Here is a 24,938-nt window from a genome sequence, read left to right as displayed (position 1 = left end):
GCAGACTTAAACAAAATTGGAACAACAACAACAACAACAAAGAAGCCTACTTCTAGTTCTTGTCTTGGTCTGGAACAGGGAGAACAGAAGGATAGAATATCATTGCTAAAGTACTTTAAGAACATACTTACGTCAGGGCTCCACAGCCTTCAGACCATGAACAGATAATCTAAAACTCCAGTCCAAGCTCAGGAGTATATAAAAAGGATAAAAACAAACCAAAACCCACAAAAAACAACAACAAAAAAAACAACCCTCCAACTCCAACTGTCTGAGAGAAGACTCTAAATTCTAAATAACTGAGGCACCCTTCAACACCGCTTACTGTACATGAGGACAAGTGTGAACTGTCCGGTCATGAATTCAGGATGTGGCACTCACTGCCAGAGGTAGGTCTAGAAGAGAAATTCCGTCTCCTTACTCCTCTTTGCAGAACCAGGACACCTGCCTGTCCAGCTCTGTAAAGCCCTTCGCTGACCTCAAAACTCAAAAATGTATACATGCTGCGAGGAAGTCAGGATTGTAAGGTGACTGAGGGAGTCTTCAAGAGTCTGAAGACAGGCGTCAACAGTTTTCAAAGCCCTTAGATGATTCCAGCAGACACTGTGCAGCTGAGAACTCTATGTTGAGAATTCTCAGTAACAAAGGCAATAGGTCCGGGTCTGTTGACTGAGTCTAGGCCTTTGCCAGTGTGAGAGAAACAGTGTTTCCTGCAGCAACAAATTAATCCATCTTTCCAATCAGCTGAAGGAGCAGTTCTCAGGAGCATACAGACTTCCAAAGTGCAACTAGGCATAAATGCTTAGCAAAGGGTTTGCCTTTGCTTAAAACAGAGTCTTGATCTATAGCTCATGCCGGCTTGGAAGTTACCATCCTCCTCAGCTTCTTGAGCTAAGAATTATAGGTGATTTTTATTTTTAAAAGTCTCGGTAGCTTAAGAGAAAAAAAAAATTACCTCCTATAGACTTGAGAGATGGCTCAGCAGTTAGGAGTGCTTAGCAGTCCTGAAGACCAGAGTTCAGATCTCAATGCTTCACTAACCAGCCTGGTGTTTCACAAATGCCTACAACTCCAGCTCAGAGAAATATCTTTTTCTGGCCTCCTCAAATGCACAGGTGTGCACACCTGCATACACGTGTGTGTGCACATACTCAGACAACTGCACAGGAAAAAAAAATGAATGGAATAAATCTTTTAAAAAGGAAGGAGGAGGAGGAGAAAGAAAAGGAAGAGGAAGGGGTAGAAGAGGAGGAGGAGAAGGGGAAGAAGAAAGGAAAGAAGGAGAGAAGAGAAGGAGAGGGAGAGGAAAAAGAAGAAGCAGGAGAAAGAATGACTTTCCTTCATCTGGTCTTTTAATTCATTTTTGTGGGCCTTCAGGCCCTAGGTGGCCTGTAAAAGCAAAACCTCTGCACCAAAAAGATGTCTCAAGTTTCTTGGGAAATATTCCCATTTGGAACTTCAGCTGTCAAGTGAGATGGCAAGTTGAGTGAGTGCCTATTACTATTTAAATCGATGTAGTTTTATGCACCTCATTATAAAGGGAACAGCCCGAGTTTCTAAGTTTAATTTTGGTTTAAAAAAAAAAAGGAGAAGAAAGTTGAAACTATATTTATCGGGCTGAAACATGAAAAGGATCCAGTCAACTTTTTCTGGGTTCAAATAACTTTCTCTCTGTCATCTGTCACTCCACTGTCAGTTAAATTCTGGGAATAAATTTGCACCAAAATACTGGCTGTCTGTGGTTCTCTGTAGTTCCTGGGGGATAGATCATCTGGGCAAGACCAGCAGATTGGTCATTTTTAACTTTATCTCTATCTCACATTTCAATAGGAGGGACTGGTACATGGTAAAAGTCATTTAATAAGTCTCGGGTCACATTAGGTTTGTGAGAAAAAAGGGGGGAAACTTTACTCTGCTTCTACGGCTGATTCAGTTTCTTCTTCTCCTGGCCTAGGCCTTGCATGTGAACTGTAGAGACAATCAGCTCAAGGCTGCAGACAGTATATAGGTGTTTCAAAAAACCTTGTCATCACAGAAAATTAAGCAGGATTAAGAGTCAGGATTCAAGGTCAACTACAAACCTGACACCTACTGGTCCTATCATGCACAGAGAGCTTTGTGTTTGGGGTAAACAGAGGTTTGGAAAAAAAAAAAAAAAACAACTGGGAGAACTGAAACAGAAGGTCAGCCAAGAGAAGGATTCCTCCTCAGACCAGGCCAGGCCCGATTCACACTGTTCTCAGTCATTCCACGCTCCCAGTCAAAACAGGCACCACAGGCTGCAGGGTCAGGGTCACTCCTCTAGTCCTACCACATGGAGTCAGAGTAGGACCTCTGGACATCACCCTTCAAGCATCTTTAGAAACGGGGTTTGCTTTAGTTTGCCTTGGCTTAGTATAGTCCAGACTAGCTTTGGGTTTCTGGCCGTTCTACCTCTCAAAGTAGAAACTAAGTGTGAGAAAGAGAAAACTGGAGCCGGCAAGATGGCTTGATTGGTAAAATGCTTGCCTTGCAAGCCTAAGAATCCCCAAGGCTCACTACCAGCCAGCCTAGCCTACTTGTCAACCTCCAGGTGAGTGAAAGATACTGCCAAAATTAAAGTGGACAGCCCCTGAGGAACAAGGAACAACACCGGAGGGTGGACACACACACACACAAGTGCAGAGGTGGGGAGAGCTGACTATGAAGACTCTTGGCAGGGGTTAGCATATATGGAAAATGAAAAGGACGGATGGAAGCTGTTGTGGCCTCCGGAGCAGGAGGATCCCTGCAAATGCATTTTTTCAAAATGCCTTTCAATCAGCATGTTTTTCATGGGTAACATAATAGCCTGTTTTAAATGGGAGGAGAGAAGCTGTGTGGTGGAATACACCTGTAATCCTAAGACTCAGGATGCTGAGGCAGAGGGATCAGCAGTTTCAAACAAGCTCAAACCACACAGCAAGACTCTGTCTTTACAAAAATAATAAAATAAAATAAACGGGAAGAGAAAAAGGGCACAAACTCAGTGTATTCCCTCATAACAACTCTTAAAGCTCTTCATGAGAAAATCGTAAACAAATGCAATAGGCATAAGGTATCACTGTGATATGCTAAAAAGCCGTGGTATGTTTAAAGGCACAGTAAATGACTACCAAATCCTTTTATTGAAAACCCCCAGACAAAGAGTTTTCTCTCAAAGTAACAAAGACCAGTTCCTCCTCAGTGATTACCCTGTTAGAGCTGGCGAGACATTACTAGCAAATAGCCCAGCGTGGCCACAAACTTATATATATTGGTTTGATCCTATTAACATGGGGGAGTGGCCTTGCCTTTTAAGCTTTGTCATGGGTTGTCATTGGAATGACGGCTACTGCTTTTCACTGTGTTCTAATTGGATATCAGCTCGTTTATGGGACAGAGTTAGGAAGAGCTTTTGCCCAGGTGACTTGTAACAAGATGAAATAAGCAGATGTTATGCATTCGAAAATTACTGCCGGGTTTTTATGAGCGGTTAGAGGCTGCGGTGCTCTGAAAACCCTGCCGGAATCACAGCTTACTTGTGAACAGAGCAATCACATCACTCTACTCAAGCGGACAGCGCCAAATGCTACAGAGTTTCTTTTTTTAAACATTTAGTCACCCTAAGCCAGCAGAGATAGCTTGGTGGGTAAGGCACTCGCTGCACAAGTGTGAGGACGTGTTTCAGATTCCCAGATCCCGCATGAGGCCAGATGCAGCAGTGTGCCATCTGTGACCTGGTGCTCCTACTGCAAGATGGACAGCGGAGAAAGCAGAAGCCCAAGGTCATCAGGCCAGGTGGCTTGTCCAAGGCAAAAGTGAATAAGATCTATGTTTCAAACAAGGTAGAAGGCAGAGACCTATGCCCGAAGTTGGCTTCCAACCTCTACAAGCACACGTGTACACACACACACACACACACACACACACAGGCACAAATATAAAAGAGAAAACAAAGAATTCCTGTAGAAAGGAAATGCTCACGCTGGGTCATGGCGGGGAGGGGCTGATCCCCTCTACAACTCTTTCTTACACAACCCAAACACACCCTACTCAAAAAAGAACTCTCAAGGCTCCAAACTGAGGGCATAAGGTGTTGTCATTTCAACCTTAGTCTTCAGATGTAGCCCTTCAGAGTTACCACCAACCATAAAACAGCTGGCATAACACAGATGGCATAGGAAGATATTTAAGTGAAGACACAGGCAGGCATGGAGGTACACCCATGTCATCCAGCACTTCAGAGGCAGGAGGAGTCAGACCTCAAGGTGATGTGTCTTAGTTTGGGTTGTATTGCTGTGAAGAGACACCATGACCAAGGCAACCCTTATAAAGAAAATCACTTAATTGGGTTGCCTTAGAGTTTCATTATCATCATGGTGGGCAGCATCACCAGCGGGCAGGCAGATATGGTGCTTGCGAAGCCGGGAGATCAACATCTTGATATGAAAGCAGCCAGGAAGGGACTCTGATTCCACACTGGGCAGAGAGTGAGCATAGGAGACCTTAATGTCAGCCTACAAAGTGCCAAATTTCCTCCAATAAGACCACACCTACTGCAATAAAGCCACACCTCCTAACAGTGCCACTCCCTATGGCCAAGCATTCAAACACATGAGTCTACCGGGGCCAAACCTATTCAAACCACTACCGAGGTCCTTGGCTATACTGAGTCCAGCCTGGGCTCCAGGACGCTATCAAAATAAATAAATAAACAAACAAACAGCATGTGAAGAAGAGGGAAAGAGTTCCAGGGAACGCAGGGAGAGCTTGTGGAACGCTGTACTTGTCTGAGCTCTGTGAAGTAGGCTGAAGACAAAAGCAGTGCTGAGAATGCCCGTGTTTCCGCTGAAGGGGCACTACTGGGCAGGGGCAGCCGCATTTACCTTTCTACTTCTTCTATCCTGGAAGCTCTGTCCTGTGAGCTTCCCAGCATAGACTCTGACAAGCTCTGGTGTACCTGTGAGCAGAATTATTTCAACCTTGCTAAACCTGAAGAGAGGAGATGGCCAAATCTCCCTTTTTCCTGATTCCCCCCTCTTCTGGTTCTGCCACAGAGGGTGTTATGATTAAAATCTGGTATGTCCCTCGTAGGCTCATTTTGAGAATTTGGTTCCCAGCTAATGGCACTGTTTGACTGTGGAACCAAAGGTGGGGCCTGGCTGGTAGGCAAAGGTCACTAAAGGTGGAGCTTGAGGGTTATAGGCAGGCCCCTCCTTCAAGTCCTGTCTCTGCCTCCTGATTTGCCACAATGTCACCGGCTATCTCTTTTCTCCATGCTCTAACACAGGTGAGGCAGTCTGCATGCCTTCTCCATTCTGATGGGCTGTATCTCCTGCCAGACATTTCAAAAGAAGGTTGTCATTTCACAAAGACTCGTGCAATTGACTTACAAAAAGAGAAAAAAAAAATTTTTTTTAATCTTATGTTTAAGTAAGTTTGCAGTTTTCTATTGAGCTGTACACATCTGTCTGTGAGCCAAAATTAAATCTTCTCTCTCTCGGTTCACTTCTGTGGGGTGTTTCGTTACAGTGTTGAGAAAGTAATCCAGAAGGCAAACGTCTGGTCTCGATGGGCCAGGTGCAATTACAGCTGCTGTGCCTCACCTCAGGCTGCTTCCTTCTACTCAGACCCTGAGCTATCAACTACAAGTATCTTCAGAAGACCCCTGGCTCTCAGCAGGGGAAGATTCTCTGAGGCTGGAGACACTCACTGAATGGCAACTAGCTAGCAGTGGCCACCCAGGAACTTCAGAATTCCTCTGCTTTTGGACTTGGCTCAGGAAAGGCTAGAGAAGTGATCAGTAACAACGAAGTATTGCATAGGCCCTCATATCTTGAGTCCACCCTGCCTACGGCTTTCTCTCTCTCCAGTTTGCTGGATGCCCAGGTATCTGCACCCTGTCACTGTGGCTTGGTAAGCTTCCCCATCCCCTCTCTCCCCTGCAGAGCCTGTCTTAGATACATTTCTATTGCTGTGCTAAAAACCATAACCAAAGCGACTGAGGGAGGGAACAGTCAGAACCCACTGTGAAGAGACTTCCTGGCAGGAACACGAGGCAGGAACGTGGAGGCAAGTACTGAGCAGGGTCCCCAAGGCTGCTGCTGCTGCTGCCTACCGGCTCACCCTGAGGCTTGCTCAGTCTGCTGTTTTACACAACCCAAGACCACTTTCCCAGGGCGGTACCACCCACAATGGGCTGAGCCCTCCCTCATCAGAAAACACTTCAATGACTTGCCTACCGACCACCAACCAACGTAATAGAGCAACTTCCTCAATTGTAGTTCCCTCTTCCCAGAGATGCCAAGCTGACAAACAAACAGCACAGAGCCCAAGGCTGAAAAAGGGACTCCTCATGGAGAGTTGGAACAGCCCCGGCTCTGTTTCCTCCAGCAGTTTTAGTCTATTCGAGCCAAACTCCTGGAAAGGGCCTTTGTTCTTCCCTGTTGGCACCAGCAGATTCCTTTGTTGTTTTGGGCTGTGTTCTCCTACCAATCAACCAAACGGATTTCTAGGCACATATGAATGGTTGCACAAATCATGTCATTTATGACAGTTGCTTTCCACCCCAAGGAAACAAAGAGAAACACCAAAGTGTATTGCAGTAACTAAACATTGAACAATATATACGGTGAGAGGAGGCCAATGCAGGACTATTCTAGATCACACTCACGCTGACATGTAGATGCTCGCACACAGGTGACGTCGCCACCGCCGGTAACCTAAGTTGTGAGTGAGTCCTGACACTGCGCTATAGTGAGCTCTGTCTGTGATTCTCTGAAGTGCTGGCTGGACTCCTCCTTAGTCATCCCTGTCCTTTGCTTTCTTTTTCTCCAGTGTTTTGCACATGCTAGGCAAACACCATACCTGCCTACACCTCAGCTTCCCACAGCGCTGACCTGATTTGAGGGTCCTGAAGCCCTTCTAAACCTAGTGTTTCCGGCTTTTATGAGCTTTTTTAATGGATGTGATTGATGACATGTTGGCCATTGCTACTCAACCTCACCTCCGGGCTCTCTCTCCCTAGATATCAAGGGGATGGGCACAGCCTTTACATCCTGCCTTGGTCTTCCCGGGACCAGACTCTGTTCCTGAAACTACACTGGGGCTTTCAGCTCCTGAGAGGTCTCACTAGCACGCAAAAGAGCCTCATTTCACACCTGTGATTCCAGGCACTTAGGTGGAAGACCAACTTTGTGTTTCATAAAGTCACAGGGAAAGTTTTCTCGTTCCAGGTCTTGGTGTGCATGATGTTTTGTAATGTGGTGGCATGATGCAGGAGGGGTACCTTAGGGCATCCTGAGGCATCCTCTGCTCTAGGTACCAGCTGTATGACGGGTCTAGTATAAAATGAAGTTTACTTTGGGGCATGAGAAGTGGGGTGAGAAGGGAGTGTGGGAAAGAAAGGGGACAGAGAAGGACTGAAAGAGCGAGGAGAGAGAGAGAGAGAAAGAGAGAAAGAGAGAGAGAGAGAGAGAGAGAGAGAGAGAGAGAGGCCAAAGAGAGGGAGACAGAGGCCAAAGAGTCCTTTTATAGCAAGCCAGGCTCGTACCTGACTGTTGCTAGGTAACTGATGGGCAGAGCCTAGAGGAAATGCTAACCGTGCACACAAGGTAATAGCTACACTCTCATTATGCTTTAGTGGATCAAATGATTTATGCCAAATCTCTACAAGACTCCTTTTACTTCCATGTTTTCGGAGTATTTTGGCTTGAGACATTTATCTATTTATCTATTTGGGACGCTTAACAGATTTTTCTTCAGAATAGTTAGATTTGCGGCAACATGAAGTGAAAGTAAATTTCACTAACAGCCAATTTCCACCTTACTCCCCTCTCTAAGGACACCTGATCCCACAGTGGTACATTTGTTACAATCTATATTTGTAACAACCCAGGCATATCACTGTCACACACGGTCCTCAGGGCATACCAGGTCTAGCCCTTGGTGTTCTGTGTTCTACAGGTTTGAACCATGCATCCACCCATTCACCAGTATGTATCATTCAGAATAGTTGCACTTCCCCCAAAAACCCTCTCCTCCTTCTCCTCCTTAGCCACAACATACCAAATACAACTTTGTCTTTCTCGTTCTCTCTCTCACCCACAAGTCTTCACTCCTATACTTCTCTAGACCAGTCTTGGTGCCTGAAACCTGCTCTTGTCCCTTTTAACCGTCAAAGTAGCCTGATTCATAGATAGTTCATTTCCGTGAACCCTTTTATTGAGATATTATAATGAGAAAATATTGTCTGTAAATTGACTAGTAGACCTCATCCACAGCATAGTTAATTTCCATTTTGAACACGGGTGCTCTGTCTCTTGATTTCATGGACTCTCCGGAAACACCAGAAAAGGCTCGCAAGAGGACTGCCACCCACAGACACATACCCCCAAGCTTTCTTCTGCTCTTTCTCTTTCTTCCCTTCAAATATATCAATTATTTAAAAAGTCCTAGGTTTTCTCAAAATGGTTCCCTCCGCCAGCATATCCGTGAGTAGCTAATTGACAGGGTATTAAAGCTTGCCATGCAACAGGGACAGGGTTAGGGGGAGCAGGTACTGCTCTTGGTACTTTGCTTGGCCATGCCTACTAAGAGCCTGGGCTCACTTTTGTGGTCATACTATTAGCCCGGCTCCCGGGTGGGGGAGAGGCAGGTCTCCTCCCAACGCTCCCTCACCAGTAGTTGTAAAATAACTTAGGGGTAAAACAAGTGATCTGATAAGCGAGTAAAGGATCAGTAAAAGACTTGCTGAAATTCCAACTGCCTCTCCCCAACCCATCTTTGCCCAGATAAAGGTTATGGTTGCCAAGGAAACCGGACTAAAGGGCTAGACAGAAACTTTGTCTCCTTTGGTTTCTCGAGGCTCACAAAGCAAGCCCGGTTGCAAGTGGAGCTGAACATGGCTATGGTCGATTTATGGTAGATTTATCATTTACTTAGCAAAATTGCTTTTGATTCAGTCACGCCGCAGTGTACAATCCTCCCCTCCTCTAAAAGTTAGGTCTTGAACCTAGAGTTTTCCAATGTCTGGCAAATGGCAAGAGCTTTGAAATTCATTGTCTCTGATTAAATTCAAGTGTGGGACAGATGGCTAAGTCTGAGGACGTGTCAGACAGGCAAAGCACTTACGATTTGCAACAGGCAAGACCAGGAATTAGCTGTTACGTTTTTGCATTTATTCATACATTCATGTGCATCATGAATGTGGCTAGAAACCTTATTTGTGTTTGTACTTTATTCAAAAACACTCCCAAACAAAGCAACTGCTCTCCCTGTGCCAAGCCCGATGCCTTTCTCTCAAGTCCCTTAACTCAAAATCCATTTTCCTCATGCTGCAGGAATTAGGTGCACTTTATATACGCAGACATTCGGGACAACGGCAGCAACCCATTGAACTCCTCAGCTTGTCCAGAACCCATGATTTGATCCTCTCTTCTTTTCTGGGAACCCAGCTATTAAGATATTTACTTATTTTAATGAACAAACATTTGTCTATAGAAAAAAAGGAGGGGGGGAAGCAGCCTCAGGCAACCTCAGCTCATTCAGAGCTGTCACACACAGCGAGGGAACAGGCCAGTGCCACTGGCAGAAACTCAAAGGAAGCCAAGTGGGAAGGCCTTTTTGTAGGGGAGGAGGAAGGAGAAGGCTGGGGTTGAATGGAGCCTGGCAGCTTTGGGAGACAGCAGGTGGGCCCACTAGATACCAGCCAGCATCCTGTGGTGGTGATTGGTTGGAACATACATTTGTTTTTGTCTGTTTGTTTGTTTGTTTGAGGGATGAAAACTTTGGAACCTGTCAGTTATTAATCAAGAACTGGCCATCTGAGGCTGTGTGTGTGTGTGTGTGTGTGTGTGTGTGTGTGTGTGTGTGTGTGCCAGAGAATAACCATGGGTATAATTCCTCATGAGCAGTCATCCTTGTTTTTAAGATACATCTCTAACTAGCTTGGTATTGGCCAAATCTTCTAGGCTGATGACCAACAAGTCCTGGGAATCCTCCTGCTTCCAGCTCCCTGTACCCCTCTGCTTGAGTCCCCATGGTTGCACAGCAAACACGTTACTAACTAAGCTATCTCTCCAGCCCCATTTGAAGTTACTTTTTATGGAGGTATTTGGCTTTCTGGACCAGTTGTTAGACATTCTTCTCCCAAGACTGCTTGGAAATAGGTTAGCTTACTGGTTGGTAACTGGGTTGGAGTCTTAAGGCATTATCAACCTCCTAGGGGGTCCCATTTTCTCAATCAATCCCCCTCGCCTCTCTCTCTCTCTTCTTAAGCCATGCCCCATAACCTTATCTTTGGGCATCCATTGTGAGGATTCTTTGGAGACATGGCAAGACACTTTGCATGTGCTTCTTCATCCGCATGCCAGGCAGGCTCATGAACTGCTGGCCTCTTCAATCATTTCCCTAAGCCCAGACTTCTGGACATGAAAGATCAAGTCAGCCTTGAGCTCCCACTATTAGTCTCAGCCCCTTAGTCATCTCCTTCCACATTCCTGGGCCTATAGGACAGACAGTCCAGAGAGCTTGCCTGGAAACCCAGTGCCCCTAGTCCTTAGGACAAGTTATATAATCTCTTTAAACTGGCTCCCTGCTCTACAGGAGCAATCACAGACGCTTCTCTGGAGGGTAGCTGTGAGAATGAGTCAGGGGAGTGGGAGTGCAGAGCTTCACACTCACCAGCCAGGGCAAACACTGAGTTTGAGATACACTCATGTATTTCTCCCAACGGTGTTATACAGTGATACCTGAACATTACCAAGAACCTACTATGTGCCAGGCATAAGCTTGGTGCTTTCCTTACTCGTCACACTGTTCTGCTTTGCTGTTTGTGCCTGCTGGTGGTGCGGACGTTAGGGTGGAGGAACCAAGGCTGAGAGACGTTGAGAAAGGTTTCTGCGTGTATCTATGTCAGTGACTGTCAAGCTCATCAGTAACAGTATTCCCAGTTCATCATGGCACCCACTCGTCAACAGAACTGTGGTTTGCAGTGGCTCTGCTTATTCACTGTGAGAGCGGCCACCACCACCACCATCACCACCACCACCGTCGTAGCGGATAACCTGGGCTCATCAGTTGTCGGTTCTTTTTTCCCCTTACTGGTGAAATCAGTGCAGCTGGCTCATGGGGAAGGATTTCTCGCCCTAGCCATTCATTTATTCATCCATTTTGATAAGTTCATGTGACCAAGAGATTAAAAGTAAGTGCTCCATGTGAGCACTTACATATTAGCATATTACATATTACATATTAGGCAAACTGTTAGCACCCTAAGGAAAAAAAAGATGTCTAAAGGTTAGAGATTAAGAAGATGAAACACCTTCACGTGTCCACGTGTACCAGCTGAGGTACATATACATACACACACACACACACACATAAACATTTCCCAGAATCCACTTTGAAGGCCAAGTACAGTAGCGCATGGTTGTGATCCCAGAATTGGGGATTACAGTAGCAACAGGAGATCCCTGAAGCTCACCGCACAGCCAGCCTAGCCTAGTGAGGCAGCCCCAGGCCAGTTAGAGACTATCTGAAAAGCAAAGTGGGTGTCACCAGTGGATAAGCAACACCAAGGTTGTCCTCTGGATTCCCAACACATGAGTACACAGGTGTGTAGTGCAGTCTCGTGCACACACACACACACACACACAATCTTAAGAGTTCTGTCCATAACGATCTCCATTAGCAACCATTCCTACTCTTCCAAGTTTCACTTACGAACTTGTGCCAACTTCCGCTCTTCCCTGTCATCTGCTGTCATACTTGTGTGAACCACTAGGTTTCCATGGGTCATACACACTGTGTCTTTGGAATCTGAAGGCTTGGACATTTGTTCCCAAAAGCCTGGCTCTACCCCAGCTTCACCCAGCATGGAACCAACTGAGCCTTCTGTCAACTCAAGGCCTCTGCTGGCACCTTGGTCAGGGTCCAGCAGTAATAACTGCATTATGCCCACTCGCCAGACTGATTCCTAGAGTCCCTATTAGGTAGCATTTAGTTTCTGGCCAGGAAAGACTGTGCCTAACATTGCTCTGCACACAGGAACAATAAGGGGCCTGGCCCAAGTGATAAAGGGACATCGATGTGACATGAAGCACTGTGAAGAGCAGGAGGCTTCATCGAGCTCCACACACAGCCAGTTGTCAACTCCGAAGCAGCCAAGTGTGCCTCCAGATCACACTGTGCATTCTGTCCCCTTACAGAGAATGGCTGACACTCGTCAAACTTCAGTGTCATTGGATGGGGAGCACCAGGCTCCACCCCTTCCTGATAGCTCTCCAATAAAGTACAACCCACCAAGAGGCAAAGTCTAGATTCTAATATAAGCAATATACAGCGCACTTCAGGTTACAAGTGACACAGAAATGACACACACTGCTTTATTTAAAGAAGTTCTACTCTCAAGATGTCAGAATTCAGGGGCAGAGACAGGAGAAGTTGAAGACAGAGTTCAAGGTCAGCCTTGTCTACATTTGAGAGTTTATAAGCCAGCTAAGGCTAGAGAGAGGAGGGAGGGGCGGAGAAGGGAGAAGGGAGGGAGAGAGAAGATAAAGAAAGCCAAATAAGTTTTTTCATGTGCAAAACTCCTTTCATAAAATAGGTACTGATGATTAAATGAAGCCTTCAGAAAACACTTGAAGTAATCTTCATGTGGATTAAACAAGAAAACACATTTCTAATGCTTAAAATCTCACTGTGGTTAAATAAAAACTCACACATACAATGAAGAGAAAATCTCTAATAATTTATTGACCTTCAGTTTCACATCGTGAAAAAAAAAATAACAGTTTTACAAAACCTCAAAAATGTAGAAGCAAACAAGAACATACAGACATGACCGTCTTCTAACTTCTACAGGGTTGGGTATGTGAACCACGTACTCAATAGCCAAGAGACGGATATTATGCGGCTCTAATCACTCTTATTCAGACAGGTGTCAAGCCTGAGAAAAGAGGCTCCCCCATTATAGCAGAAGTGGAAGGCTGCCCTTTGTTATCCGTTTCCAGGGCAACCGGCTCACAAAATAAGAAGAACCTCCCCTGTCTTATGCCAGGGTTTTTGTGTGTACTGTGCTGTGAATTGTATTTGCTTCAAAGTGTGGGACATTTCACAGGGCGAGAATGGTCGAGTAGCAAGCCCAAATGCCTAGATCAATTGAACAAGCGGGAGTCTAGAAAGTTCCCCCTGCCGGCTAGGGGCCCACCCCTGCGGGGAAGCTCCCTCAGGCTCACACAATAATTAATAGAGGATTCAAGGCCAGGCCACAACTTTGAAACAGCTGCAGAGAATTCTCCCTGCTCTCAGCAGCAGCGAAGTGAAGATCTTGAGACAGATTTGCATTGTAAACTATGGAGCGGGAACAGCTACAAGACAAACTGATCATGCCACCAGGGTACAATCAGACACTTACACTGCTTAGGATACAGCTAAGGACCAGAAACTGACTGCCCAAATGGTCCAACGGCTCATTTGTTTTTGTTTTTGGTCCGACTACAGTCCACTTACTCACGGCACAGACAGATGTGTATAATTAGCCTAAAGTACTAAGGTGGGGAGAAATGTTAAGGAATTATCTGTCATTAGACAAGATAAATACACAATGTAAAGGTTGTTAACTGTCTTAAGTTCTATTTTTTTTTTTTAAATACAGCACTGTGAGAAATAAGGATCAAAGCAGGCAGAGTTGCAAGCTCTGGTCTTCCCCAGATACCTGGGGAAGTGCCCACTGTGGTCTAGCACTAATACCTACCACTGCACGTTTAGTAAACAAGCACTTAAGAGGAGCAAAGAATGTATTCACAAATGATCCCAATAGGACCGGAAGACCTCCACAGGCCACCTCTTGGCAAGGTGTGACCAAAGAGGTCACTTCCGTGTACCAAAGAGCTCTTTCAACATGTATCCAAGGGTGAACACTAACGTTTACATTGTATCAAAATGGATGTTTTCCTGGGAGAATTTCGAGCCTTTCTAAATCAAGGTCCAAGAGCCATGTTGTCAGTGAGTTTGTTTACACTCCACACATTTTAGTTTTCCCTCTACTGGTGTGGCTACTCACCCACGGTAAATAAATAAATAAATAAGCTTTGGACAATGTCTTCACCTGTGCCCTATATACAGAACTATTCTGGAACCTCTCCAAGGTTTCAGGATATTACACAAATGGGGGAAATACTATAAAGTAATTTGGTCCTTTCCAAGAATCAGCAGCCGAGACCAAAGTTAGGTAAATCAGACAGGAGGAAGAAGGGCAGACCAATACCCTGCTCATGTGTGTCCTGCCATCAGTGTGACCATGAAACGTTAGTAAAGGGTGGTCTAGGAACGGTGACTTCATGGTTTCTCTGCCTCTGGGATGTAATTTAAGTTTCCGTCTTGGAATCCGCCTCTGTCCCGACACTTCAAAAATGCACCCCTCCCCCCCCCCACCCCCTACTTATCCTCCAAATTACAGCCCCAAAGTCTTCTTTGTGTGTGCGTCAAAGCACACCAACAGCTACAAAATGTGCAAAACATACGACCATCCACACAGGCCCATACACGTGGAGACAACGTAAGCACTGTTTCAGCATGCAGGTCGCAAACAATAAATAGCTAAATCTAGAACACATTTCTTAACAGCCAAGAGAAGGTTTAAAGTCACTCATAAATAGCAAAGAGCATCTACCAAACAGCTACCAACAATGTCCCCATTGTTTTGAGACGTTCCTGGGGGACCACAACCCTTCTGAGACGAGTGGTGGAGAGTCCTGGGGTTCCCATTCTTCAGGAAGCCAGGCCAGCTTCCCTCCTGACCTTGGCTTGGCTTTGCATCTCCAACAGCAGCTGGCATGGAGGCATCAAGCTCAGTCTTCAGAGGAAGCTGACAACCATTTCAAATCGTGCACATAAATGGTGGGGCCATGGAAATCAAAAGCTGAATGAGGTACAGCAAGGGAAAAGCCCAGCTTTTCTCTCCCTTTGAGGGGCTGATTAACGCTGACATTAATCCACAATTACCAGACAAGGACTAGATCACAAGTTCAGTCATTCATATTTAAACCATGTGTTATTATATTGAAAAAAAAAAAAAATCCCGCCCCCCTCCCCCACCCCTTCCTTCATGTCCACGTAAGAGTGTTCGCAAGGTGCAGCCGATGGTATTCCAGGAGTCTAGTAGCAACTGCTCCTGTTTTCCTCTCTTCATTAAACTTGCCTTCTCCAAAGCAGAAACGACATCTCATCTCACCGTGCGTCAGAGTGAGCTAAAACAGGAGAAAAAGAAAAAAAAAAAACAAAAAGTATTGAGGGATCTGTGATACATCGTGGTTTAAGACATTTGCTAGCTAATAAGCACGCGGTTTAGAAAAATTTAGACTCAGGGTAGAGCTGAGCAATACCACTCTTGCAGGTCTGAATTCAATAGAATTGTGTTCAATCTGAGTTTGAATCATAAATGTGTACACACAGCAGGTTGATACCATGATGATGGTCAGTCCATTTAAAAAAAAAAAAAGGTGTCCAAAGCCTGTCCTTTCTTATACATGAGTATGTTCAAATTCAAGTCTACACATGTTGATGCTATTATGAGCTGCCATCTTCTGTTTCCAATGTTTGGAAAGAGAGCTACTGTGACATAATCACTGGGGGGGGGATGGTGGGGGGAGTCGAGAAAAGGAGACGCCTGACCCCCAAGACCACTGATCATAAAGACTCCAAGTGAGGCTTTTCAGAGATTGAAAGTGGCCATAGTTTAGAATGCACCTCCACCACCCATTGCTGTGGTATCTCCAAGGAGGGACAAAGGGAGTTTTTGCAGAACCATTCATTAATTGCATCAAATTCTTCTCTTTGGCTTGTGTGCTTTCAGAAGTGTGAGTCAGCTCCTAGTTGTTTCTCTTGGCTGTTGTCTAACAGTGATTCAAGCCTACAAGACATTCCTTAGCCTTTGGTGTCATCCCTTAGCCCCACCCCCCTGTAACCTGTATATCCACATTAGGCCAAAAGAATGTGTCTTGTAATACATAACGTCTCAAGACGTGGCAAACTCAGAAAGAGGGGGAAATTTCTAAAAGAAGACACAAAACAAACAGAAGTCCACATCCTGTCAGGAGGAGACCATAAGACACCACAAAATTACTAGAAAAACAGTATAGTTTCTCCTCCATCTTCTGACCCACTGACTGAGCAACAAGGGTCGGTTCAGATCACAGTGGTGGGTGAGGTTTCTGTCCTGGGAAGGTGTCTGTTATCCCTAGATGCATTCAGAAATCTGAGGGCTGGAGGGCAGTGATGACACCCAAGGGGCATGTCTGAATGTCATTCCACCCGGCTCTAAGTGTTTTTAACACCATCTTGCGTATAGTAAACTTTAGAAATTTAAACCATTGTTCTCCCTGTCTGAAACCGAAAAACTGGCTTTGATCAGGGGCTCAATGTCACCCTTTAAAAGCAGCAAGCTGGCCCTATCAAGATCAATTTTTATGTGCTTGACTATTCTGTGGGGGATACCAAGGGTGAGGAATGCTGTTTTACATGTAACACAGCTTTTCATTTGCTCTGTTTCCCAGGGACCGGAAGCAAGTGATTAGGTTCAAATACCTTAACGCATCCACTCTGGGGTGGAAAAAGGAACCAAAACTGAAGAATTGAAATCACAAACAGCTGATAATCAAAGGAACGGAATGTCCCCAGGACACAGAGTGAACTCCAGCCAGATCTGAGCAAGGTCTCACTGCTGGAGAAGCCTATATTATACAGCTGGGTCTGGGCTAGATGGTGCTAGGTGTTCTCACCACCCACCCATCTGAACTGGGACAGTTTTCTAGACATTATGGTTGAAATCACTCAACAAGAGCTGTCTTAAGTCCAGAGAGAGCTGAAAGGAGGACCAGAGAACACCCGAAACCTCTCGGCTTGCCTCGACTTCCTGTCCTTGCCTCCCATTCTCTCAATGGCCATTTCTGACCTACCACCACTGTCCTTGTCAAGTTTTCCAGCTCCACTGCACACAGTTGGTTCTGGACTAACTCTTAATTTTGAATCTGTTAATTAGCACTTTTCACCTAAGATGTTCTCTTAGACCTGCTTGAGAGTTGAGTCATGCACCCGTATCTCAAATGAAATAACCACTTGCAGAACATTTGTTTATTCTGGATTACTGAGATGCCAGCGAGGCTGCACAAACCAGTTTGGTGTGGGCTGCTGTCAGTAGATTGCTCCTTGGAGGAGGTTTCTGACTGTTGCTGCTCCTCTAGAGGAATCTCATACCCAGAGAACATGGTCCTGCTGGCTGGGGCAGGCTGGGGGAGACACCCAAAGGGTTGAAAACAATCATGAGACAATATGAAAGGGAAACCAATCTTGGTGCTTGTTAAGTGAGCTACTGAACGTGGGAAAAGAAAGGTAAAACAGATGAAACCCCTCTGGTTAACTTATGACCACTCTGGAGTACCCCCATTTTTTCCTTTCAAAGGCCCCTTTAAAGGTGTGCCACCCTAAGGAAAGCAGAGCCGAGATCCTCTCTGGTTCCTTCACAGTGACATTATTTACTTCTCTTACAGTTAGCAATGAGTCAGGAATCAGCGTGCCCCTAGGCCCTCTGTTAAGCTAGTTTGGGTCTAGTCGTTGTTTTGTCAACTTGACAAAAGCTAGAGTCATTTGGGAGGAGGGAACCTCAACTAACATAACCTGTATACATGCCTTTGGACAGCTTCTTGATTAATGATCGATGTGGGAGGGTCCAGACCACTGCAGGTGGTGCTGTCTCTGGGCAGGTGGTCTTGGGATGTGTAAGCGAGCAGTCTGAGCTAGTTAAGGGAGCAAGCCTTCAGGTGCCTGCCTTGAGTTCTTGCCTGGACCTTCCTCACCCATGGGCTGTGACCTGGTAACAGGTCAGAGGAAATGAGCCCATCTCTCCCCCATACTGCTTTTGGCCATGGTAACAGGAACCTAACAGACACACGGTGGGGCAGTTCCTGGGCCAGTCCTAAGGATGTTTCACAGGAGCTAAGCAGCCACAGGTGACAACTAACCGTGCAGGCTGATGATTAATTATTGGATCCAAGAGAATAACATATTCTTATGTACACGAGACAACCATTATGTACTCAGATATATGACACAGGATACAACTTGTGTTTGTCCCAACAACAGGGTCAGACTGACTGATTAACTCTTCAAAGGATGAAGGTAGAGCTGAATAGGTCTACACAAGACATCACCTTTCATGAGAACAACCTAGATTTTCCTCCAAAATTAATACACGCTCTGGAGGGATGGGTGTATTTTGAGGGGAGACATTTTAATTAAGCGAATCAACAACTTTGGAGTCAATAAACTAGGAAACAAGATCAGTGGTTTTATAACTATTAAGCACAGAAAGATCTGAAGAGGTGAAACTGAAGTAGCAACCCAGAATCCCCGGGATGATACCAAGATGAAGTTGATTCAGTAGCAGCTCAACTGCATACTCAAGTGTGTATGCTCTGGGGTCTGGCTCCTCAGTTGGGCTCCTTACTAACTTAACCACGTGCTGAGGTCTATGACGCTGGACAACTTACGTAGTCAGTCTCCATAGGTACTGACAGTTGTTCATCTGCATAAGGAGATTAGTAATAACATCCCAGGGGTTGCTCTGAGCATCAAAAGGATGCTCGAGTGAAGCATCTGGTCCTGCTCTAGGAACACAGTGAGCATGTTACAGCCACTGTCTGGAATGACTAATGAAGTCTGGGGTTCCCAACATGGCTGGATACTTGTATCACTGGAAAACTTTCTTTAAAGTACCGATAGCTAGCGTGGGTTCCACCCCAAACCAAACGAAATAACGTCTCTAAAATGGGCAGTTTCTGAAAATCTCTTTGGGAGACGCTGAGGTTCAGTGATAGCAGAGAACCACTGGTTTCTGTTAAAAGGGGGTGACAGTGGTGGCCAACCCGAGCAGTTATGTTGTAGGAGTGCAAAGCCTTTCATTTTCTACATGGGTGACTTCAGACAGACAACGAGCAGTACATCTCGGCCCACATCCTCTAAACTCAAGCTACCGGGCTGACATTCCCAGTGGCAGGGCACCTCTGGGTTGCTTACCTCATGCGTGCTCTCTTTAGGCCGCTCTGCATTAGGAAGGCAGGTGTTTCCAGGTGCTGACGAACGCAGTAGGGATCAGCGAGTAGGGAACTGTGGTTATGCTGTTCCACACATCTAAAGTTGGGTCGTAACAGTCCAAAGTCTTGCAGCGCTGAATGCCGAAGTAGCCCCCGACCACGTAAAGCTTGTTCCCGGAGGCCACGGCATGGCAGCTCATGCGCTTGGCTGTCACATCTCCTACCTTGGTCCACTGGTAAGTTTCACTATTGAATTTGTACGCGGAGCAGGCCGAGAACTCTGTATCTCCACCCATAATAAAAATCTGGTTCCCCAGCACAGCTGCTGCTGTGTAACGCCAGGGCTGGGGACAGGTGGCCGGCACTGACCATCTGTTCTCACACTGATCGTAACACTGAACCTTGGGAAGCTTGTCGTGGCTTACACTGGTACCACCGAAAGCAAACAGCTTGAGTTTGGCACTCACTACGGCAGCATTGCTGACGCCTTCTCGGAGTGGGGCTACCATGGTCCATTTGTTGGTTGTGGGGTCATACTGTTCTACTTGCTTTAGAGAGACCGAAGGGGAGGCCGGGAGGCAGCCAGTTGCAGCTGTGTGCCCACCGACCACATATAGGCAGTGCTTCAGTTCAGCTGATCCATGGCCAAACCTGGCCACCAGCATGGGGGCAGCCTTGGACCACTCCTCATGCAGGGTATCATAAACCCAGACATCTTTTGAGACTCCATTCTCTGATCCTCGCCCCCCAGTAATATAGACTTTGCAGCCAATTGCACATGCGCTGAACTCTTTCCTCGGGCTGGGAATGTCAGCCTTGGGAATGATTTCTTTAGCCTTCTGGTCTACCAAGTAGAGTTTGTCACACATGAAGGTCTGCCCTCCCAGGAGGAACAGGGCATGGCCAGTTTTCCGAGGACGAGCGCAGAGGCTGGTCACCACGCCATCATTCTGCAAGATTTTTAGTTTGCACCGGATGGCCTCTTCCACGATCTCTTTACTCTTTCTCTGCTTGGTGATGAGTTCTTCCATTGCCACGTTCTCCATGAGATAGATGGCAGGAAGGAGGGCCAGCCTCACCGTCTGCAACAGTTCTGGGAGGTAACAGTAGCGCTTCTTCAGGTCATAGCTAATCCAGTTCATCGCAGACTCATACACCAGCCTTTCGTCTTCCGTCTCCAGCTCTTCACTGGACAGGAGCTGCACAACCATGTCCTGGGGCAACTGGAGGAAATCTTCATTCTTTCGAATGGTTTGGAAGTTGCTGAGACACATTCTCCAGGAGAGTTCGTACAGCTTGGTGCACTGGTGGGCATCAGACAGCAGCAGCATACCTAGGCAGTTGGTGGGATGCAGGTTCTTCTCCAGAAATTCTGCACATGCATCTCTGATGTCCTGAAACTCCAGCATGTCACCAGCCTCCAGGAGCGACTCAGCATTTTCTTCATTGATAATGACCCGGGAGGAGTATGCATAGTCTAGAAGCAGCTCTAAGACTTCTGGGTGGATGGAATTGTCGAAGTTCACTTCGCTGTCCTGGCTCTCTTTCAGGCCACCACTGAACATGGCTTCGAAGTAGCGGCTGCATGCTGCCAGCACGGCCCGGTGGCAAGGGAAGGTCTTGTTTCCCGCGTGGAGAAGGACATCTGTGAAGAGCCGCTGCTGACGAAGAAGGTTCAAGTGAGTGAGAACACTGTCGGCATAGGAAGACTTATGAAACAGGTAGATGTTGATGGAGCCACTGCTGGCCCTGGACTTGCGGTTCTCATGCACACTGACTGACATTTTGTTTCAACTCCTAAAAGAAAAGAAAACAAACCCATTGAAGAAGATGCTCTTGATGTTCCCAGCTGTAGCACAAAGGCAACAATCACTTAGACAAAGAAAACAGAGCCTTGTTGTTGTCAGTCCTGCTGCCTCCTGTTCCCAGGAGAAGGAGGGGGGAAAGGAGGAGGAGGAGGAGAGGGACAAGGAGGAGGGGGGGTTATAGCCACTCTGGAACAAAACCCAAGAACAACCTGGAAGGAGAGACACTCCTTGTAATGCTGTTGAACTATCTGAACCATTCATGGTTTGGGGGGTTGGGTAGGGGAGAGAGGACAGGGGAGGCTTAAAAGCAGGTCTATTTTGGAAGACCTGACTGCTAACTTCCAACTTTCAGAAGTTCTTGAGACTGTAAGTCAGCAATAGCTGAAAGAGGCGGGTCTTAGTCTCTCAGTTCCCAGGACCAGGCCAGCTGATTCACTACAGGCCACTTAAAAATGCCAAGCTTCCCGCTCTCATAATGCCAGGAACGTCAGGAGGCCACCAGCTTTAAAGCCCTATGCAACATAAAGCCATGTGTAAAACAAACACCTACTAATTAGAAATTCTATTAAGAATTCCTTTGGTCAGATCCAAACTCTGCATACATATAACTAACTACCCAGCTCCTGAAGTGGTTCAAGCTTTTACTCCAAGGTAAAAGTCTCAGTTTCTACCTAGATAGCTCTACCACTACAGAGCTCTAAATGCACCAGAATGTAAACATTTCCGCACATTGATCAGCAGGCTGAAGTAAAAGCACAGGATAGATTCTGGCCACAATTACCTCCCATCTTTCTGAACCTGGACAGCTTCCAAAATGAGACTTTGGCACATAAAAGGAAGAATATTTTGAGCAGGCAGCTTCGTGCTGTTTTTTCTGTTCTTCCTGCTCTATACCAATTCTTGGGAATTCACCACAAGAACAAAGGATGCTTCCACCCACCTCTTTGATTAAACTCCATCACCAGGACTGTTATGTACCTGCAGATGCCGCACCTGCGTACTGGGAGTTCAAACTGCAAACACTGCTTTATGTAAATTTAAAAGCACACAGGAGTGTGTGTGTGTATGTGATTCATGTGCCTTTGTGTGTATTTTAACAGCCATTGTTCACAGAGGGCTACTGTAGAATTCATTGGCTAGCTATAGTGCTTTTCTAAGTACCAAAATTAGCACTAATGGAATCTAACGCTATCTTTTTGGGTATCTGCTGTAAGAAAACTAGGGGCCAATAATATGGACAATGTCCACTGTCCATCTTAAAAAAATGGAATTAACTAATAAAAAAATAAAATAAAATAAAGTCTGTTTAGATCACCTTAAAAAAATGGAATTAACTCCCCCTTCTGACAACACTCTTCTCTGGTTCTGAAGAAAGATAAAGCCTTAAGAACTTGCTGGACTCAGGACTCCAGAGGAGGTTGTTTATGTGGCAGGAGAGCCTCTGTAGTTAGCTACTGTATCTTTTCTGATGCAAACAGCTGAAACCCACTGCTTTACCTTCCGTCATTCAGATTTTTTATTTATACTCCAGGAATTATTAATAAATATGACTTACCAGATTAATGAGCTATAACTACAATCCCCCCAACCCCCAGCAGCTGTGAGAGTTGGCACAGAAAAAAAAAAGTAACAAAGGTAGTTGTCTGACACTCCCTTGTCTTTAGGTGAGGTAACTTGTTTTCCTCTGGTTTTGGAATGTTACTTTTCATTCTAGGTAAACAAGGCCAAAGAGAACCAAGTAAGTATCAAAGTTACAAAGCTTCCGTGTTCTAAAGCCTGTGCAAAGCACCCATAAATTTCTAGTAGGTAGCAAGATGAAGAGGACCCGAGCATCACCCCTACCTCAAGCATCAAAGATTCTGTCTTCTAGTCCAGCTTAACCCAATGTGGAAAGTTCTGAAGAACTTTCCAACAGAGGCAGCCTCTGTGAATACACTTAAGCTTAGGAAGTGTTCAGACTTCCATGCACTTGAAATCTGCTTGCTTTGCCCCAGTGGATGCCATTTAAATGAATGCATTCAGTGTCTGAGTTATTTTGAGGAAGACTTTAAGCCTAAACCTCTAAATGATTGTCTAGTCTAAGGAAGCTGCCTCCTCTCGGGCTAAGAGCCAAGAAAGGAAGGCAAGCATCTTAAGTGCTAGCAGGCTGCGCAGGAATCCCAAAGGGCTGCCGAGTCAGGGTGGTATAAAACAACGTTCACAACCAGGTGTGTATTTAAGAAAACAGTTTGTCTAGAAGACCTACAGGATGTGCAACACTCTGCATCCTGCTTTTATGCTGCTGTGTTTTCTAAGTCTTCCCCCCTCCCCGCCCCCGAAAACGAGAAGGCAGAATCTACCCTGTCACCTTGGATCCCATCCCACTGGAAGGGAATGTCACTGTCACAATCTCTCATCTTGCAACCACTGTATGATTAAAACAAAAGGTGAACTTGAATACCCAAGGGAGACAACTTGCTTTCTGGTTTAGAATCATGTAAACATCAAATATCCAGATGTAATTTATACAGTTACTAAACACACCTTCAACATAAAATGAATCATTCTTTTCAACATTTTTAAAGCCCGCAGAGACGTAAATCTGCATGCTAAGGAAATGGTCCCCAAAATACACACATACACTTAACTTGCGTCTGTCTACAAAGAAGGCAGAGAAAAAGACTGCTATTACAGTGAACATCAAAAGGGCACCTAGTTCAGTAACTACGGTTCACTTACTGCTGCTTACAGGCAGGACGTCTGCCTCCAACACAGGGAGCACCTCCGGCTCTCTCCTTGTGTTAAGCCTGATCTCAATCCCACAAGAAAAGAAGCCAGGCAGACGTTTTCAAGCACTCACATTGTTGACAACAATGGAACCACACTATAATGATGTTTACCAAAATAGCTCTTCGCCACACAGTCCCCTACAACACTTGCAACGGCTATTTAACACGCTGGACATGCCAGCGAGGGCGACAGCAAATTACAAGTCCAAGTTCACTGTTTCATCTCCACCCCGCCCACCAATTCCTAGCCTTTGAAAATTAATAATGTCATTCTGAAAGGCAAAAGCTTGCAGGAGAAGAAACTCGTTTTTCAGGAACCAGTTTTCATTCATTTGGCTGCAGTCAAGTGCCCGCATGAGGAGGTCTGTGCATGGCCCCTAGCGCCCCCCGAAGCCGGCTAGGAGGCACCCTGGGGAAACGATCCCACGCGCTGGGCTGCCTGGAGACTGCTGGGAGCCGGGATGATATTATCCCCCAACCTGGCTCCTCGCACCCACCGAGACTTGCCCGGGCGTTACACCGCGGAGGGGAATCAAGTCGCTCTCCCAGTGCCGTCCCACTCCAGCGACTGTTCTGCCTCGAGAGCACCTCCTGGGCTTAAGCCACAGCCAGGGTGGCCGGCGCCGGCTCGGTGCTCCCAAGCACACCCCGCGGCAGACTCCCACCGCCCGAAACCCGGGCGCCCGCAACAGGTTTGGGGTTACAGGGCAAACTTACGGTCGTGCCGACTGGCCTCTGCACACAACCGGCTGGGATTCTTGCCTCGGTCACCCGTAGGGAGCCGACGAAGGGCGTCTCTGTTCCAGGAAGCGGTGGCGATCGCCGGGGAGAAAAAAGCGCCGGGAAGAGAGGCGATAGCGTCCCGGGTAGTGGCTCCCGGGCCGGCTCCCGCAAGGCAGCTGACCTCGGTCTCCCGATCTGCAGCTATGGACCTGGCGCCCCGGCCGGGCCAAGCGTCTGCCGGCGCGCGCCTAGCCAGGGGAGAGTGAGCCTGCGGCGGCCGCGCCGCGGAGGAAGGCCGGCTGCACGCAGGGGGAGGGAACGGGGCTGCGGCGTGAGCGCTGGCGGCCGCCTGGCGTCGGCTCTGAGTCTCTGCAGCGCCTCCGTCGCGCCGCCGGCTCTGAGGCTGCGGGAGCTGACTGCGCCGAGCTGCGCGGCGCACCGGGCTATAAGTTGCGCCCGGGAGGGGGCGCGTATGCAAAGAGACTCGCTAGGGGGAGGAGGGAGGAAGCGCGTCCACGACGCGGGCAGGAGCGGGAGGAGCTGGAGGA

The 24,938-nt window shown here is 46.7% G+C and overlaps 1 protein-coding gene across 1 annotated transcript; it reads right to left on the bottom strand.

Annotated features, from left to right (window-relative positions):
- Nucleotides 1-12,730: 12,730 nt before the first annotated feature.
- Enc1 (ectodermal-neural cortex 1) lies at nt 12,731-24,809 on the bottom strand. The gene is made up of 3 exons (XM_031360089.1): nt 24,385-24,809; nt 19,075-20,888; nt 12,731-15,251 (listed from the first exon to the last, which is right to left on the bottom strand). Exon 2 carries the CDS (start codon nt 20,873-20,875, stop codon nt 19,106-19,108), a length of 1,770 nt encoding a protein of 589 aa, XP_031215949.1. The 5' UTR covers nt 20,876-20,888; nt 24,385-24,809; the 3' UTR covers nt 12,731-15,251; nt 19,075-19,105.
- Between the last annotated feature and the right edge of the window lie 129 nt (nt 24,810-24,938).

The sequence above is a fragment of the Mastomys coucha genome, unplaced genomic scaffold, assembly GCF_008632895.1.
Source record: "Mastomys coucha isolate ucsf_1 unplaced genomic scaffold, UCSF_Mcou_1 pScaffold8, whole genome shotgun sequence".
NCBI classification, from domain to species: Eukaryota; Metazoa; Chordata; class Mammalia; order Rodentia; family Muridae; genus Mastomys; species Mastomys coucha.
The sequence above is the reverse complement of the archived record's forward strand: the minus strand, read 5'-3'. Positions and strand labels throughout refer to the sequence as shown.

Excerpts from the sequence above, each read along its gene's own strand:
- Enc1 (XM_031360089.1), bottom strand. The coding sequence starts at position 20,875 with ATGTCAGTCAGTGTGCATGAGAACCGCAAGTCCAGGGCCAGCAGTGGC.